The 14,398-nt window shown below is 38.2% G+C and overlaps 1 protein-coding gene across 1 annotated transcript in view; it reads left to right on the top strand.

Moving 5' to 3' along the window:
- Nucleotides 1-13,990, top strand: part of LOC143283302 (MAM and LDL-receptor class A domain-containing protein 2-like) — a 78,344-nt gene extending 64,354 nt beyond the window's left edge. The window contains exons 24-32 of the mRNA XM_076589525.1: nucleotides 701-844; nucleotides 2,173-2,277; nucleotides 2,705-2,817; nucleotides 3,697-3,813; nucleotides 4,683-4,792; nucleotides 6,046-6,161; nucleotides 7,925-8,000; nucleotides 11,068-11,230; nucleotides 13,019-13,990. Coding sequence (XP_076445640.1) covers nucleotides 701-844; nucleotides 2,173-2,277; nucleotides 2,705-2,817; nucleotides 3,697-3,813; nucleotides 4,683-4,792; nucleotides 6,046-6,161; nucleotides 7,925-8,000; nucleotides 11,068-11,230; nucleotides 13,019-13,120 — 1,046 coding nt within the window. The 3' untranslated portion in view covers nucleotides 13,121-13,990. The remainder of the gene's footprint in view (nucleotides 1-700; nucleotides 845-2,172; nucleotides 2,278-2,704; nucleotides 2,818-3,696; nucleotides 3,814-4,682; nucleotides 4,793-6,045; nucleotides 6,162-7,924; nucleotides 8,001-11,067; nucleotides 11,231-13,018) is intronic.
- Nucleotides 13,991-14,398: the final 408 nt, after the last annotated feature.

Below are 14,398 nucleotides of genomic sequence, written 5' to 3'. Positions count from 1 at the left end.
GTGTACATCGGGTTTTTTCTTTTTTTGTTTGTTTGTTTGTTATTTTTGTTGTTGTTTTTTTTTGTTTTTTTGTTTTTTGTGGGGGGGGGGGGGGGGGGGCGGAGGGGGAGTGTGCGTCTATTATATTGCCCTAAATGTAACCGTAACAAAACAGCCCAGGCATTTTTATGTGTGTATGTTTTGTATCGGCGTGTTATGCTGACTTCAGTGAACAAACCACCAACCAAAAACACACACACGCACAAAAAAGACCGCGATAAAATAGGTGCTCACATCACAGGTTATTCTTTTACAGGGTATACAATAAATACAGTATTCATGTGTTGAAACTGTTATGATAAACCTAAATAGAAAACATAACTATTTTTTTTATATAGTTTCTTTTTTTTTTTCTTTTTTCTTTTTTTTACCTGCATCAACTATCACTTGTTACAGAATGCGTCTATACCCTTTGCATTGTTTGTATTCAAGGACATTTCTGGGGGGAAAACAGAATTATAGCTCAAAACATGTTGGGTGTTGCTGGGTGGTATTATAATAGTCTATGTCTCAAATGTGTGGATGTATCTGTGTGTGTGTGTGTGTGTGTGTGTGTGTGTGTGTGTGTGTGTGTGTGTGCATACGTGCGTGCGCAGACTCACAACATGAAATGCTAAACACCTGTGTCTAACAAATGAGATGTATTCAACGCGTGTTGCAGTACCGTGGACGGAAGAGTGGCGCTTTCGCTGTGACAGAAGCAGCACGCAGTGTGTTGGCGGTCAAGGTCAATGCAATGCCGCCACCCTCCTCTGTGACTGTGAGCAGGGCTTCCATGGCCCGCAGTGCCAGTACACCAGTGGGGGTGAGAACTTCGTCTGCCTGCCTCTTCTTTCAATAAATGAATAAGTATAATATATACCTACTTCAGTTTAGCCTTTTGTTATCGTCGTGAAAGAGCAGGAACATTGCGATGAGTTTTTCATGAGAACCCTGTTATACTCTTCTTCCTCGCCCTCCTTCTCCTCCTCCTCCTACTACTAGCCTACTGTTGCTGCTACAACTGCTGCTGCTGCTACTGATATTACTTCAACAAGTGCTGCTGCTACGGCTACTGTGTCTACTACTGCTTCTGCTGCTACTATTCCTGATGCTGCTGTTTCTTCTACTTCTGATACTATCACTAACAGGTTTAAGGGCATCAAATCTCAAGTGAACTCATGGCGCTTAGAAAACATATAAATTAAAGCGTTATAGCAATGACAGACACACACAAAAAAACTGTACGGCGCTTGCAGCTGCACACAGTCACATGCATGGACAAACGTGCACACAAATCAGCACGCAATACACAAACATAGACACTCAAATCAAGAATGGTGAAGACAAAACTGGCCGGATTCACTGGCAAAAACAAAAATCTTTAAAAACCTGCTCCCGAGCAGTCTGAGTGCTGTGGCAAGGCCTGTATGCGAAATGAAAAATCACACTTGCTTTTAACAACGACCGGATACCAGGAACAAATCTCAATGGGCACGAAAAACCGACACACATGTCGCATTGTTGGAAAAAGCTGTGTGGTCGGTACGTGTAGATCAGGAATTATTTCTGGATTGAGAAACATTATCAAGGTTGAAAACAAAGATATAATGCCTGTTTTGGATTGAATGTGTACGACTGTTACCTGTGAGATTATAAGGCCCTTCCTCTCATATCTTGTTTTGCATGGTATTGATTTGTCAATAGATGGAAGCTCATATTTTTATGTATTTCAGCAGTTGACAGGGCTGTGAGCAGTGTGAACAGAAAAAATGTATTGCATGGATATAATTAGCTCTTTACAATTATATTTTTTTCTTTTTTTTCTTTTTGTCTTTTTTTTTCTTTTTTCTTTTTTGTTTTTTTGTTTTTGGAATAACTTTTTTTTTATACGCTCGTATACTCAGAAAAATTTTTTGTTGTTGAAAATTATTATTATTTAGTTATTAAGTTATTTATTTATCTATTTATTGGTGTAGCGTATATGGATTTGTCCGAATGCAGTGACGCCTTCTTGAGCTACTGAAACTGAAACTGAAACTTACAGTTATATTGTCTTGCACATCCTGGATGATACATTCACCACATAAAAGTAAATGTGCATGAGTTTTAGAAAACAAACGCTGGACAGGTTTTTTGTGGGTATGTTGTCAGCTTTTGAGTGCTCGAACAACCTTTGCCTTCGTGGGAGCTGCTATAACGACACAGTGTGCGTGTGTCCAGACGGATACTATGGAGACAAGTGTGAACACAAGATGGGTGAGTCATGTTGAACCAGACGTCTTCGCTATTTTTTGTGAATTATTGACTCATGTATGCAGGCATTGTGGGTATATCTTGTAGTCGTTGCTTGTGTGTGTGTGTGTGTGTGTGTGTGTGTGTGTGTGTGTGTGTGTGAAGGAACTGGTATCAGCAAAGTCTGATAGATACAGACACCGGCAGTGTTGTTCAAGAGAGTTGAACAACACCCCATAAATACGCTTGACCGTGCAGTCCCAATCTTCCCATTTGAGCCCATGTATGGCATTCTAAATTCTGGGTAGGAGCTGGCCATGGGCCAAAAAGTCTCAATATGATATGCTTCTGATGGGACTTGAGCCCATGACACTTAGTCATCAATCTGTGGTTTACACCCACTTCGCCATAGCGGTAAGTCTTTCTGATAAGTATTGTGCTCCCTATACAGTGCAGGCAGAGTGTACCCGGGACAAGATGGTAGTCAACGTGTTCCCGTATGGATTCACTGACCTGGCCTCGTGGAACATCAAGCATCCTGAGAATGCCAACCACTCCTGCAAGGTAAGTCACAACATCAGGTATCGTGAGTCTGCCAACATTTCCTGCCAGGTAAGTCACAGCACCAGGTATCATGAGACTGCCATCATTCCCTGCCAGATAAGTCACAACATAAGGTATCATGTGACTGCCAACACTTCCTGCCAGGTAAGTCACAACATAAGGTATCATGTGACTGCCAACATTCCCTGCCAGGTAAGTCACAACATAAGGTATCATGTGATTACCGACTCCTGCTTGGTAAATGAAAATTGCTGTCTACAAAATGTTTTTTTACAGGAAAATTTAATATTTAGCAATAACTATGTCACAGTCGTGGCCTTGTTGTGAGTATACGCATCCTGAAATGTACGCATCTATATAAGGTGCATTTTTCACCACACACTTATTTGCAAAAGTTGCCAATATGGAAGTCAGTTTATGTCATATATGGAGTGTGTGGTTTTCGGGTTCATGTTTTTTTTCAATACTGAAAGTAGTTATATGTCTTGGTTTATATCATATGGTGTGGTGTTTGTGTTATTTCAAATAAAATCTCTAACTAAACTTGATTTGGAAAGAGCAGCAGAGATACAAAGAGCAGCAGGTATGAAAATGAATGTAACTTTAGTGGCCCTCCTGGCCAATTTATTTGAGTGACTTGTTATGGTACATATCATTCAGTCCGTTTTGTTTATAGCCTGGCTGACTGCAAGCTTGTATTACTTTCAAGACCAATCGCCCCAAAGAGTTTTGAAATATGCACAGCTCTTCGTCTATGGCAGTCCGATGCATTTGGTCGCGAAGGCCAGTTGGACAAAATGTTTAATCTTTCCACAAAAAGTTTACGAAGCTGAGATGTTTGACAGTTCTAGAATTTTATCGAAACATCGTTGTGATCAGTTGCAGCCAGTGAACCAGCTCGGTGCCTATGGCAGCAAGGGGTGGCAGGGCTTTGTTGGAGAGTTTCTTCATAAGAACGACCCTTGTGCAGGCAGTGCCACAGTGGAAGAAGAAACGGTGAGTTATGGGCCAACAGACTTTGCCACACTGCTTCTGGTGATGGTTGAAATGGTCTTTCCTCATTAAATAACCTATGCTCAAGAGACAAGGTCTGGTCTTTTGGATGAGATGATAAACTGAGGTCCTGTGTGCAGCATGCACTTAGTGCTCGTAAAAAGGCTGTCTCCAGCAAAATTCTCTTTCAAAATCTATTTTTATATTGAAATAAATACACTGTCTTACAGAATAAAGTATGAGTGGTGCTGAACTGTGGCGATGCGCTTTCCCTGGGGAAAGCAGCCCAACCTAAAGAGAACAGCCTAAATTTCACACACAGAAAACTTTTCTGACAAAATGTTACAGAACAGAACACAGTACAATGCTATACAACGCGGTACTACACCATACAAAGCATGAATTGGCCACACTAAGAGTGAGCTGTTGTTATGTCACTGCGCTTGTGTCAGTCAAACCATACTTCGTAAACAGGCAGGTCCGTTCTTAATTGGGACGTCAGATTGAGTGCCCTTACTCTCTGTGTGTGCAAAATAGAGAAGGGGTTATGCAAACCACATTATACACATATTCACTTGTACGAAAGTCTTCCTCTTTGGAGCTGATATTGAGTAGTTTGTAATGGATGGGTTTTTTTTTTGTGTGTGTGCCTTGTTTGTTACTTTTCCAAATGACCTAGTAAATGTATGCCTGCAGTTTGGAATTTTACCTTGCGTGTGTGTGCATGTGTCGATATCCGTTTATATACCATATCATTCAGCTTAATTCCTGGATGATCCAGTGACCTCAGAGATAATTTCTAAAAACGACTTTTTGAATCGAGTTTGTTTTTGTCAGTTGATCTGAGTTGTTTTTGTTGTATTTTTTAACAGGTCGAGTGGATAACCTTCTCACGCGAGTTACTTGTGTACACCGACCCACTGGGGCGCCATATTTCTGATACCAAGCTCAATGTCAACTGCACTGTGGAGAATTTACCAGCGTGAGTTGTCTTTCCACCGTCGTTCATTTTCGCAAAATCCGCGGACATTGAGAGACTATAGAATGAAGCTAAGCTACTGAATGGATTAGTTATTATGATTCGTAAACAATGCAATAAATTTAAGAAAATGCAAACGAGTTACCAAGGAATGGATGATGTTTTTATGGTGATGGTTTGATTTTATATTTCCAACAATGGGACTTAAAATGTCCAAAGTGAACATGAAGAAAATATTTTATCCATGCATCTTTTCCTTCAAAATGTGTAAAACATTTTTTTAAAACAACAACAAAGAAGCAAAAACACGCAAACAAGTACTTCATGACTATATATCGAAGTTTTCAGTTCAGTTTCTCAAGGAGGCGTCACTGCGTTCGGACAAATCCATATACGCAACACCACATCGCTTGTCAGGCCTTGAGTGCATACATCTCTCTCTCTCTCTCTCTCTCTCTCTCTCTCTCTCTCTCTCTCTCTCTCTGTGTGTGTGTGTGTGTGTGTGTGTGTGTGTGTGGTGCACACGGAACCTCGCTTTATCGTCTCATCCGAATGACCAGACGCTTAGTTCGATTTTTCAATGAAACTTGGGAGAAAGGGCGAGAGCGGGAATCGAACCCAGAACCTCGTGGACACTGAAATGGCAGATAAGCATCTTAACCATTCTGCCACCTTGCTCCCTATGTCATAACATAATTAGAGGGTAAGGGGAAAATTGAAGATTATGAATGGATTCCCATGTAGAGGTCCTTGCTGTTATGCATACTGGCAGACAGTCACATTGTGTGTGATTTTCTGAAGAGTGTGTCTGCCATTGGTATGCGATGTAAATGCGTCAGAAGAGAGGGTGACTATCAATATATATAGTATATAGCTTTCTGAATAGAGTGACTTTCACTGTTTTACTGTTCGTAGCTTACTGAAGAGTGTGGATGTCATTGTTATACTGTGTATAGCTTTCTGAAGAGTGTGAATTTACTGCTACCGTGCATATACATATATATCTATTTTATTCTTATGTATATACAGCGAGAGAGAGAGAGAGAGGGAGATATGTATGCATGTGTGTATGTGTGTGTGTATGTGTGTGTGTGTGTGTGTGTGAGTGTATGTGTGTGTGTGTGTGTGCGCGCGCGCGCATGTGTTGGGTGATGAGAAACGGTATTTTTGTTGTTGTTGTTGTTTTTCTAAGCCTTAACGATGTGTAAAAGGTTATTGTTGTTCATTTCTCGTAACATATTGTGTTTTTGATCCAGACCACATCTGACTGTGAGCGTGAAAGATCTAGGGCCCAGAAGACCCAGCTTATCTGAGGAACGTCGTGTTCTGACTTTCGTTGAGATCCTGTTTACACTGAACATTCCCAACCGAGGTAATAAGCCACTCGTTTAAATCTGATTTTTTTTTTTTTTTTTTTTTTTACACCAAACATTCCGACCGAGGTTGATAGACACTTCTTTTCAAACACCGAACATATCCAACTGAAGTAAGCAAGCATTTGTTTAGAACCTGTTTACATTCAACTGAGGTAATGAGCCACTCGTTTAAATCTTTCTTCTTCTTCGTTTTTTTGTTTTTGTTTGTTTGTTTGTTTGTTGTTGATTGTTTTACACCAAACATTCCCAACCGAGGTCATTAGACACTTTTTTTTTTCTTTTACGTTGAACATCTCCAACTGAAGAAAGCAAGCATTTGTTTAGATTCTGTTTACACTGAACTTTCCCAACCGAGGTAATAAGCCACTTGTTTAACTGAATCTTTCTTCTTATTAAATTTTTTTTCCCAAACCAAACATTCCCAACCAAGGTCATTAGACACTTTTTTTTTCTTTTACATTGAACATTTCCAGCTGAAGTAAGCAAGTAGTTGCTTTGATTCTGTTTACACTGAACTTTCCCAGCCGAGGTAATAAGCCACTCGTTTAATTAAAATCTGTCTTCTTTTTCTTTTTCTTTTCTTTTTTCTTTTCCTTACACCAAACATTCCCAACGGAGGTCATTAGATACTTTTTTTTACTTTTTTTGTGTGAACTTTTCCAGCCGAAGAAAGCAAGAATTTGATCAGATTTTCTTTACACTGAACACCCCCAACCGAGGTAATAAGCCACTCATTTAAATCTTTCTTCTTTTTCTTTAAAAAATCTTTTTTCACCAAACATTCCCAGCCGAGGTCATTAGATGCGTTTTTTGCTTTTTTATGTGTGTGTGTGAACATTTCCAACTGAAGAAAGCAAGCATTTGTTCAGATTTTGTTTACGCTGAACATTCCCAACCGAGGTAATAAGCCACTCATTTAAATCTTTCTTTTCTTTTTTTTTCTTTTTCTTTTTTATGCCAAACATTCCCAGCCGAGGTCATTAGACACTTTTTTTTTTTTTACACTTAACATTTACACCTGAAGTAAGCAAGCACTTGTTTAGATCCTGTTTACACTGGACATTCCCAACCAAAGTAATAAGCCACTTATTTAAATCTGTCACTTTCTTTTCTTGCACCAAACATTCCCAGCCGATGTCATTAGACACTTTTTTACATTGAACATTTCTAACTGAAGTAAGCAAGCACTTGTTTAGATCCTGTTTACACTGGACATTCCCAACCGAGCTAATCAAGACACTTATTTGGATCTTGTTTACAGTGGACATCACCAGCTGAGGTAAGCATTCACTTGTTAAGATCTTCTTTACACTAAACAACCCCAACGTTCATGCAGTATGGCATTAAGAAGAGAAAAAAAACACAAAAGAAATGAGAAAACTGCGATGGTTTGAACTGTGAATCTTACAGATGATTCTTGGAACAAGTGTGTTTTTAAAATTAAAAAAACCGGGAATTGTAGACAACCATTTTTGTGACAGTCATATTTAGAATATAACAATACCGAAAGCTTCCGAAACAACACATTGCAGCAATGATTTTTTTTTTTTGTTTTGTTTTTTGTTTTTTTTGTTTGTTGTTACTGTAATGTTGGGTAACTTGGGGTTATCTTACCCCTGCAGTGATTTGTGTAATGGTTATTTGTGGGAATTATGCGAGAGCCACAGAAGGTTGCACAGCGGTTTATTTTAGATTTAAACTCGTGCGTGTGGGTGCAGTCAGTTTAACTGTGTTTTGAAGTGTGTACATAACGTTACAGAGACCATGACGGAGATCAAAGTGATGGACTGCATGGTCAGCAATGGCGTCCACACAGCTACGGTGGTGAAGAATGGGTAAGAAACACACACACACACACACACACACACACACACACACACACACAAAAGTAAGCACACACACACACACACACACACACACACACACACACACACACACACACGTGTGCACGTGTGTGTGTCTGTGTGCTTACTTGTGTGTGTGTGAGTTAAAGAGAGAGAAGACGTGAAGAAGAGGTTTCGGATTCGGATTCGGATTCGGATGGTTTATTCAAAAAAGGCCTTAGCCCCTTATGAAGGGGTGGTGTGTAAACGTATTTCGAAAACATTATGACATACAGTATATGATACAATAAAACAAAACAATACCTAGATTGATAATCATGAACAACTAAATGACCGGATTTTGAATGCTTTGTGTAGATAAGTTGCAAACTGTCTGACTTCTTCTTCACGACGTGACGTCATAAGCAAAACTAGTTTAAACATAGAAGGCTGAGAGTAATATTTCTGGGGTATGAAATTATATCTTAGTTCACATAACTTTGGACAACAAAACATGAAATGTAATTCGTTTTCTTCTGCATTTGTGCACAATGGACAAATAAGATCATGATCACTATGCTGTGTGTATCGAAAATGATGAATTGCAATATCTGAAAGCCCAAACCTAAATCTTGTCATGACATATTTTAAATGTTTTGCCAAATTCATGGACAAATACGTTGGGACACAATGTAAAGAGTTGATTTGATAATACACATGAAATCTATCACTTTCTTGCACATGAGCATTCCATTCTTGCCATCTACAATCAATCAGTCTGTTGCGGAGACTACGAATAAATCCTGAGATATCCCCCACCCCTTGATTAAGCCAAACAAATCCCATACCTATTTCATAGAGTTTAACTCTCACTTTTGTTACCCAATTAATCTTGCCCCTTACATCCAAATCACACAACATATTATAAGCTTTTCTGGGTAATCTTGATTCATCTAACCGTGTTAATTTCAGCCAGTACCTGATGCACCTCACAGCTGAGTTCAGATGTATTGGGTACCTATTTGTTTCACCATATATCAAATCATTTGGAGTTTTTATTGATACTTTCAGAAATTTCTTTAACATAAACAAATGGACTTTCTCACAGTACATTGCAGCATTATCAAGACCCCATATTTCTGCGCCATATTGAGTAATAGGTTGAACTTGAGAGTCGAATAATCTAATAAACACTTCAAAAGATTGATTACCTAAACTAGATAACTTTTGCATAATGCACAATGCCGCACGCTTTCCTCTGCTTGCAAGATCTTTACAAGCGACAGTAAAACTCAGTCTTGTTGAAAAATAAAGACCTAAATATTTATATATATTCACAACAGGCATAGCTACTCCTTCATAGACCCAATGTTCTCTCGCTCCCAAATACCCACCCTTTCTAAATACAATGATGTTACTTTTGGACATATTCACATTTAACTGCAGAGCTGTAGCTGCTCTATGTAGACTATTAAGTTGTGTTTGAAGACCAATTACTGTTTCAGACATTAAAACAACATCATCTGCCAAAAGCAGAATGAATAACTGTAAAAGATCTGTAGAGAATTGTGCGCCATGTCTACCATTATTCACAACTTCATGGGTCAATTCATTAATAAAGAGAGAAAACAAAATAGGACTACAAACATCACCTTGTTTTACACCGCTTGTGCACTGTATATAGTCAGTCATCCTCCCCCCACACATAACTCTAATCTTCACACAATCATACATACTCATTATACACTTAAGTAATTTCCCTCTCACTCCATATTTTAACAGAATAGGCCATAATATACTTCTATTTATGGAATCAAAAGCTTTTTCAAAATCAATGAAAGCAACATATAGTTTACGGTTAAATGAAAATTGTTTTTGTATAAATGCCATCAAAGTAAACATATGATCTACAGTAGAATAATTGCGTTTGAATCCAGCTTGATATTCTCCAGTAATGTTATTATTTTCAACCCAATCTTGCAGTCTGTGATTAATAATTGTGCTATATATCTTACTAGCTGCGTTGCAAATAGAGATACCTCGGTAATTACTTGGATTATTTACATCTCCTTTCTTATAAAGAGGGAGAACAATAGACTCAGTCCAGTTTTGGGGATAAATTCCTTTATCGAAAAGAGCGTTGAAAAACGTTACAAAGAAATCTAAAATCAATTCAGTTTTACATCCATACTTAAATAGTTCCCCAATGATTCCATCTGGCCCGGCGGCTTTACGAATTTTAATTTTTCTAATTGCTAACATTACCTCTTCTTTGGAAATAGGACGGTTTAAATTATCTTCTTCTTCGTTCTCTATGTGCGGTAACATATTGATATTTGCATCTTTTGTGAGAAGTGCTTTAAAATGTTCAAACCAAGCATCAGTAGTAATATTGTTTGATGGTTGCTTTCGTTTTGAAGAGATCTTATGCACCACGTCCCAGAACTGTCTTTGACTTTTTACTGATGACATGAGTTCTTTTAGCAAAGCATCATTAAAGTGCTTCTTTTTTATTCTCAATAAATGTTTATATTCCCGTCGTGCTTTACAATAACGATCACGATCCTGAAGAAGAGGTCTGAAGCAGAGAAGGGGGTGGCTGTGGTAAAGTACATTTTCATGTGCCCTGAAATATGTCTGAAATCAGTTTTATTTGTCAGTGGTACTTTGATTTTTTTTTTTCAGCAGCGATTGACGTTATGCTGTTAGCATGGTGCACGTGGAAAGGAAGATAAAACTACATGAAGTGAAGTTGATGTCAGATCTGAAAACAAAATGTTTAAAATCATGAAAGTTTGCAAAACCAGACTCTGTCGTATTAATGCAAAGTATGGTTTCGGGTACTCTTATTCAAAAAAGTTTTTGCTGGTGAAAGTTTCTCTGCTTCAAGGCAGAGAGGGGAAACAAAGCAGTCAAATCATGGCTTCTCCAAACGTTGCCAGTGAAGCGTTGTTCCAGAAGGGGAAAATGAAGTGACCTGTACTGAACTTGTGTACACACAGAACCAGGAAATAAATTATAAAAAAAAAAAAAAAAAAAAAAATATTTTAAAAAAGACAGATAATCGTTTGACGTACAGCTGTGCCATGTACCCGGTGGGAGTGATGGTGTACGATGGGAGGCAGAGAGGCACAGAGTTCCTGATCCTGCAGGTGTACAAAAAGCCCAGCGCTCCCCTCGCCCTGCACTTCAAGTGCTCCGTTCGTCTCTGTGACAGCAGGGTCGATTTCTTCTGCTATGAGGTAATGTCGAAAATTAATGGTCATGCTGCCATCATGGCATGTGCAAGATATATGTCTCTTATACCACCTAACATTTTTTTTTTCTGATAGCAGACGGATCCTCTTCAATCAGTTCAATGCACACAGTCCGCAAACCCTCTCTCAGAAATGTTATAAGGATGTCACTGAACAATCATTTATGCCCTGCTTAATTACACAAACACACACACACACACACACACACACACACACACACACACACACACACACACACACACACACACACACACACGTTTCAAGTTTTTTTTCAAGTTTCAAGTTTTTTTCAAGTTTCAAGTTTTAATTATCCTTTCACTCCTATTGGAGTATGGAGGATTACTGCAAAATTATCTTTTCATGCCCAAAACAAACATTTCCAAATATACAACAATGTCACCTTAAAGTTGAGAAAACGCCTTTTAACTCCAAAAGTATAGCTAGGCAACATTTGCAAATCTAATCATCTTACTAACAGCTAAAATGACTTTTTTTGCCTCCTTTGAGTATATTACAAAAATTAAAAACCGATTTTGGAGACAAATATTTTTTAGGAACATATCTATTTCGTAACTGATCATAATTGGGACATTCCATTATAAAATGAAACTCATCCCCAATCACAGACATGTTACAAACCTTACAAAGCCGTAACTCTCGTGGCATGCCTTTGTGTCTCCCTGTTTCTATTTGCAGCTTATGATTACTACTCCGAAATCTGAAGAAGCTGATAACGTAATTATCAGGCATTTGACTTAAATATTTTTCTCCACCAAATCCACTTCTGAAATTTAGATAAAACAAACATTTACTACTCGCCTCTAGAGCATGTCTCCATAGATTTTGAAAATTATCTCTCAAAGCAATGTTGACATTCTTGCAGAAAGATAACCTCTCCAAGAAGAATTTAGTATCCCAAACACAGTCATACCCTGCTTCTATTAAAATACACACACACACACACACACACACACACACACACACAAAATGTACCAAAATGTATATATTATAAATACTATAGATATAGGTATAGATACATAAGTCAGAAACTTATTTCTAAATCGTATGGTTCAGAACATTCGGCTTGCCACTTTGCAGTTCTTCATTTATTACTCTCATTCGTGAAGTCCTCTGGGGAACAAGAAGTTCATGCTAAAGATATAAGTATTAAATTTCGTTTGACAATTATTAACTCAAATCACTCCAGCGCATTTTCCCATTACATTATTCCCTCATGTTATGCATAAAGTACACACTTTATGAACATTTTTCATTGACCTGTAGAAACAGGTGTCGGAGAAAAAAGAAACACCGAACAACAATCAACCAACTGAGCAACCAACCAACCAAACAAAAGTACCCTTATTTGGAAGTGGGGAACTCTGTCCCTATCTCTCTTTCTCTGGCTGTCTGTCTGTCTGTCTCTGTCTCTGTCTCTCTCCCTCTCTCTCTCTCTCTCTCTCTCTCTCTCTCTCTCTCTCTCTCTCTCTCTCTCAGTGTGTCCTCTTCTCTCCATGAAGGCATTGCAACTTAGGCAATAGTTCATGACGATTACAACAACACAAAAGTGTCCATTCATTCATATCAATGACGAGATTATTGAATGAGACGTTACTTTCTGTTTCGTTTCGTTTCTCTTTATGTGTATGTTAGTTGGTAAGTTGTTTATTTATTCATTCAGTTAGTGCTGGTTGCGTGTGTGTATGTGTGTGTCTGTATCTGTGTCTTTCTGTGTCTGTGTCTGTGGAATATTGACATTTCTTACATTTGCAGAGGGCTCTCTGTTTTCCGAGGATTTATAAGAGATCGGTGCCACTGGACAGAGAAGAACTGAAAGGGAACCGGATCGATGTGGAATACACCTATTATCTCTGACCTTAGGACTGACAAGACAGCACAATACACAGCCGTTGGCGGAGATTAAAGACTAGTGTTCAGCTGATTAGTGCAGTTACCAATAAATAATGTAATGCTCATTGTACTTGTTTTTAATACTAACGTATATTCTCTGTTTAATTTTATTTTATTTTTTTTTTTTTTTTTTTAGATGTTAACATTTGTGTTTGTATTTGGAACGTGGTGGCGGTCTTTTATTTACCCCTATCGCAGATTCTGTGTCTTTGTCAAATAATCAGATAATTATGAATTATTGTATCGAATAAAGTACTTTTAGTCTGCATTGAATAGTGTATAATCATTGATTTCACAGCTTTTTTCTAATGAAAATTTAATTAAAAAAAACAATTGTGTTTCAGTGGTTCCGAGATTGAAAAAAAAAAAGCAAACAAAAAACAACAACAAACAAAGGAACACAAGAAATATCAAGAGCTAAAACTCTTGTTTGCAGGTCGAAAGTTGATGTTCCCAATGTTTACTCGAAGACTGTTTTATGCTGCTGGAAATTAATGAAATCGACGTGGGGTCAGAAAACAGTGGAACCATAATAGATGCTGGTTGATGAGTACCACACCTTTTTTTTTATTTGTTTTTTTGATAGGATGATAAAACCATCGGACATTTTACTCATTGCCTTGCTTTGAGAATGATACTTAACAAAAGGTGAAGTCAGCATGCTTCACGTGCAGAACGAAATGGAAGGGGAAAATGAGCAAAGAAAAGTAGATGCACCAGTTCTTCATCTCTTTTTTTTATTTATATTTTTGATTTGTTTCACATTCCAGACGAGGAAAACCCCCACCCCCACCCCCCACCCCCACCCCGCCCCCGCCACTGGTACACTGTAAGATCAGGGTCTGCACATCTTGAGGAAAACTCTGAGTTCCTGGCCGTGAAATAAAATGTAACCCAGTTTACTTTCTTTAATAAAAAAAAAAAAAAAACCATTCTATCTTCAGGTTATGATTTATGTGCGGAGTATCACAAGAATAACTGAGCTACAGCAGATTCTTTTCCATTGAATTGCTTATCTGGTTGGTACGTTTTGTTTTCTGGTAAGAATCGGTCGAAATTTCACGCTGAAAACATTATTATTTCTGTTGCAAAAAGATTGTGTGTGTGTGTGTGTGTGTGTGTGTGTGGTAATTTGCTATGCTCCTCACTTTGCAATTCTGTCAGTTTAGAAAACACCTCAGTGTGTGGTATCCAACAAATTGTAACGCTGGTACTGATATTTTGATGACTCGGGTATTTTAT

Source organism: Babylonia areolata, chromosome 1, assembly GCF_041734735.1.
Source record: "Babylonia areolata isolate BAREFJ2019XMU chromosome 1, ASM4173473v1, whole genome shotgun sequence".
Taxonomy (NCBI): domain Eukaryota; kingdom Metazoa; phylum Mollusca; class Gastropoda; order Neogastropoda; family Buccinidae; genus Babylonia; species Babylonia areolata.
Note: the sequence above shows the minus strand (reverse complement) of the source record. Positions and strands in the feature narration are given on the sequence as shown.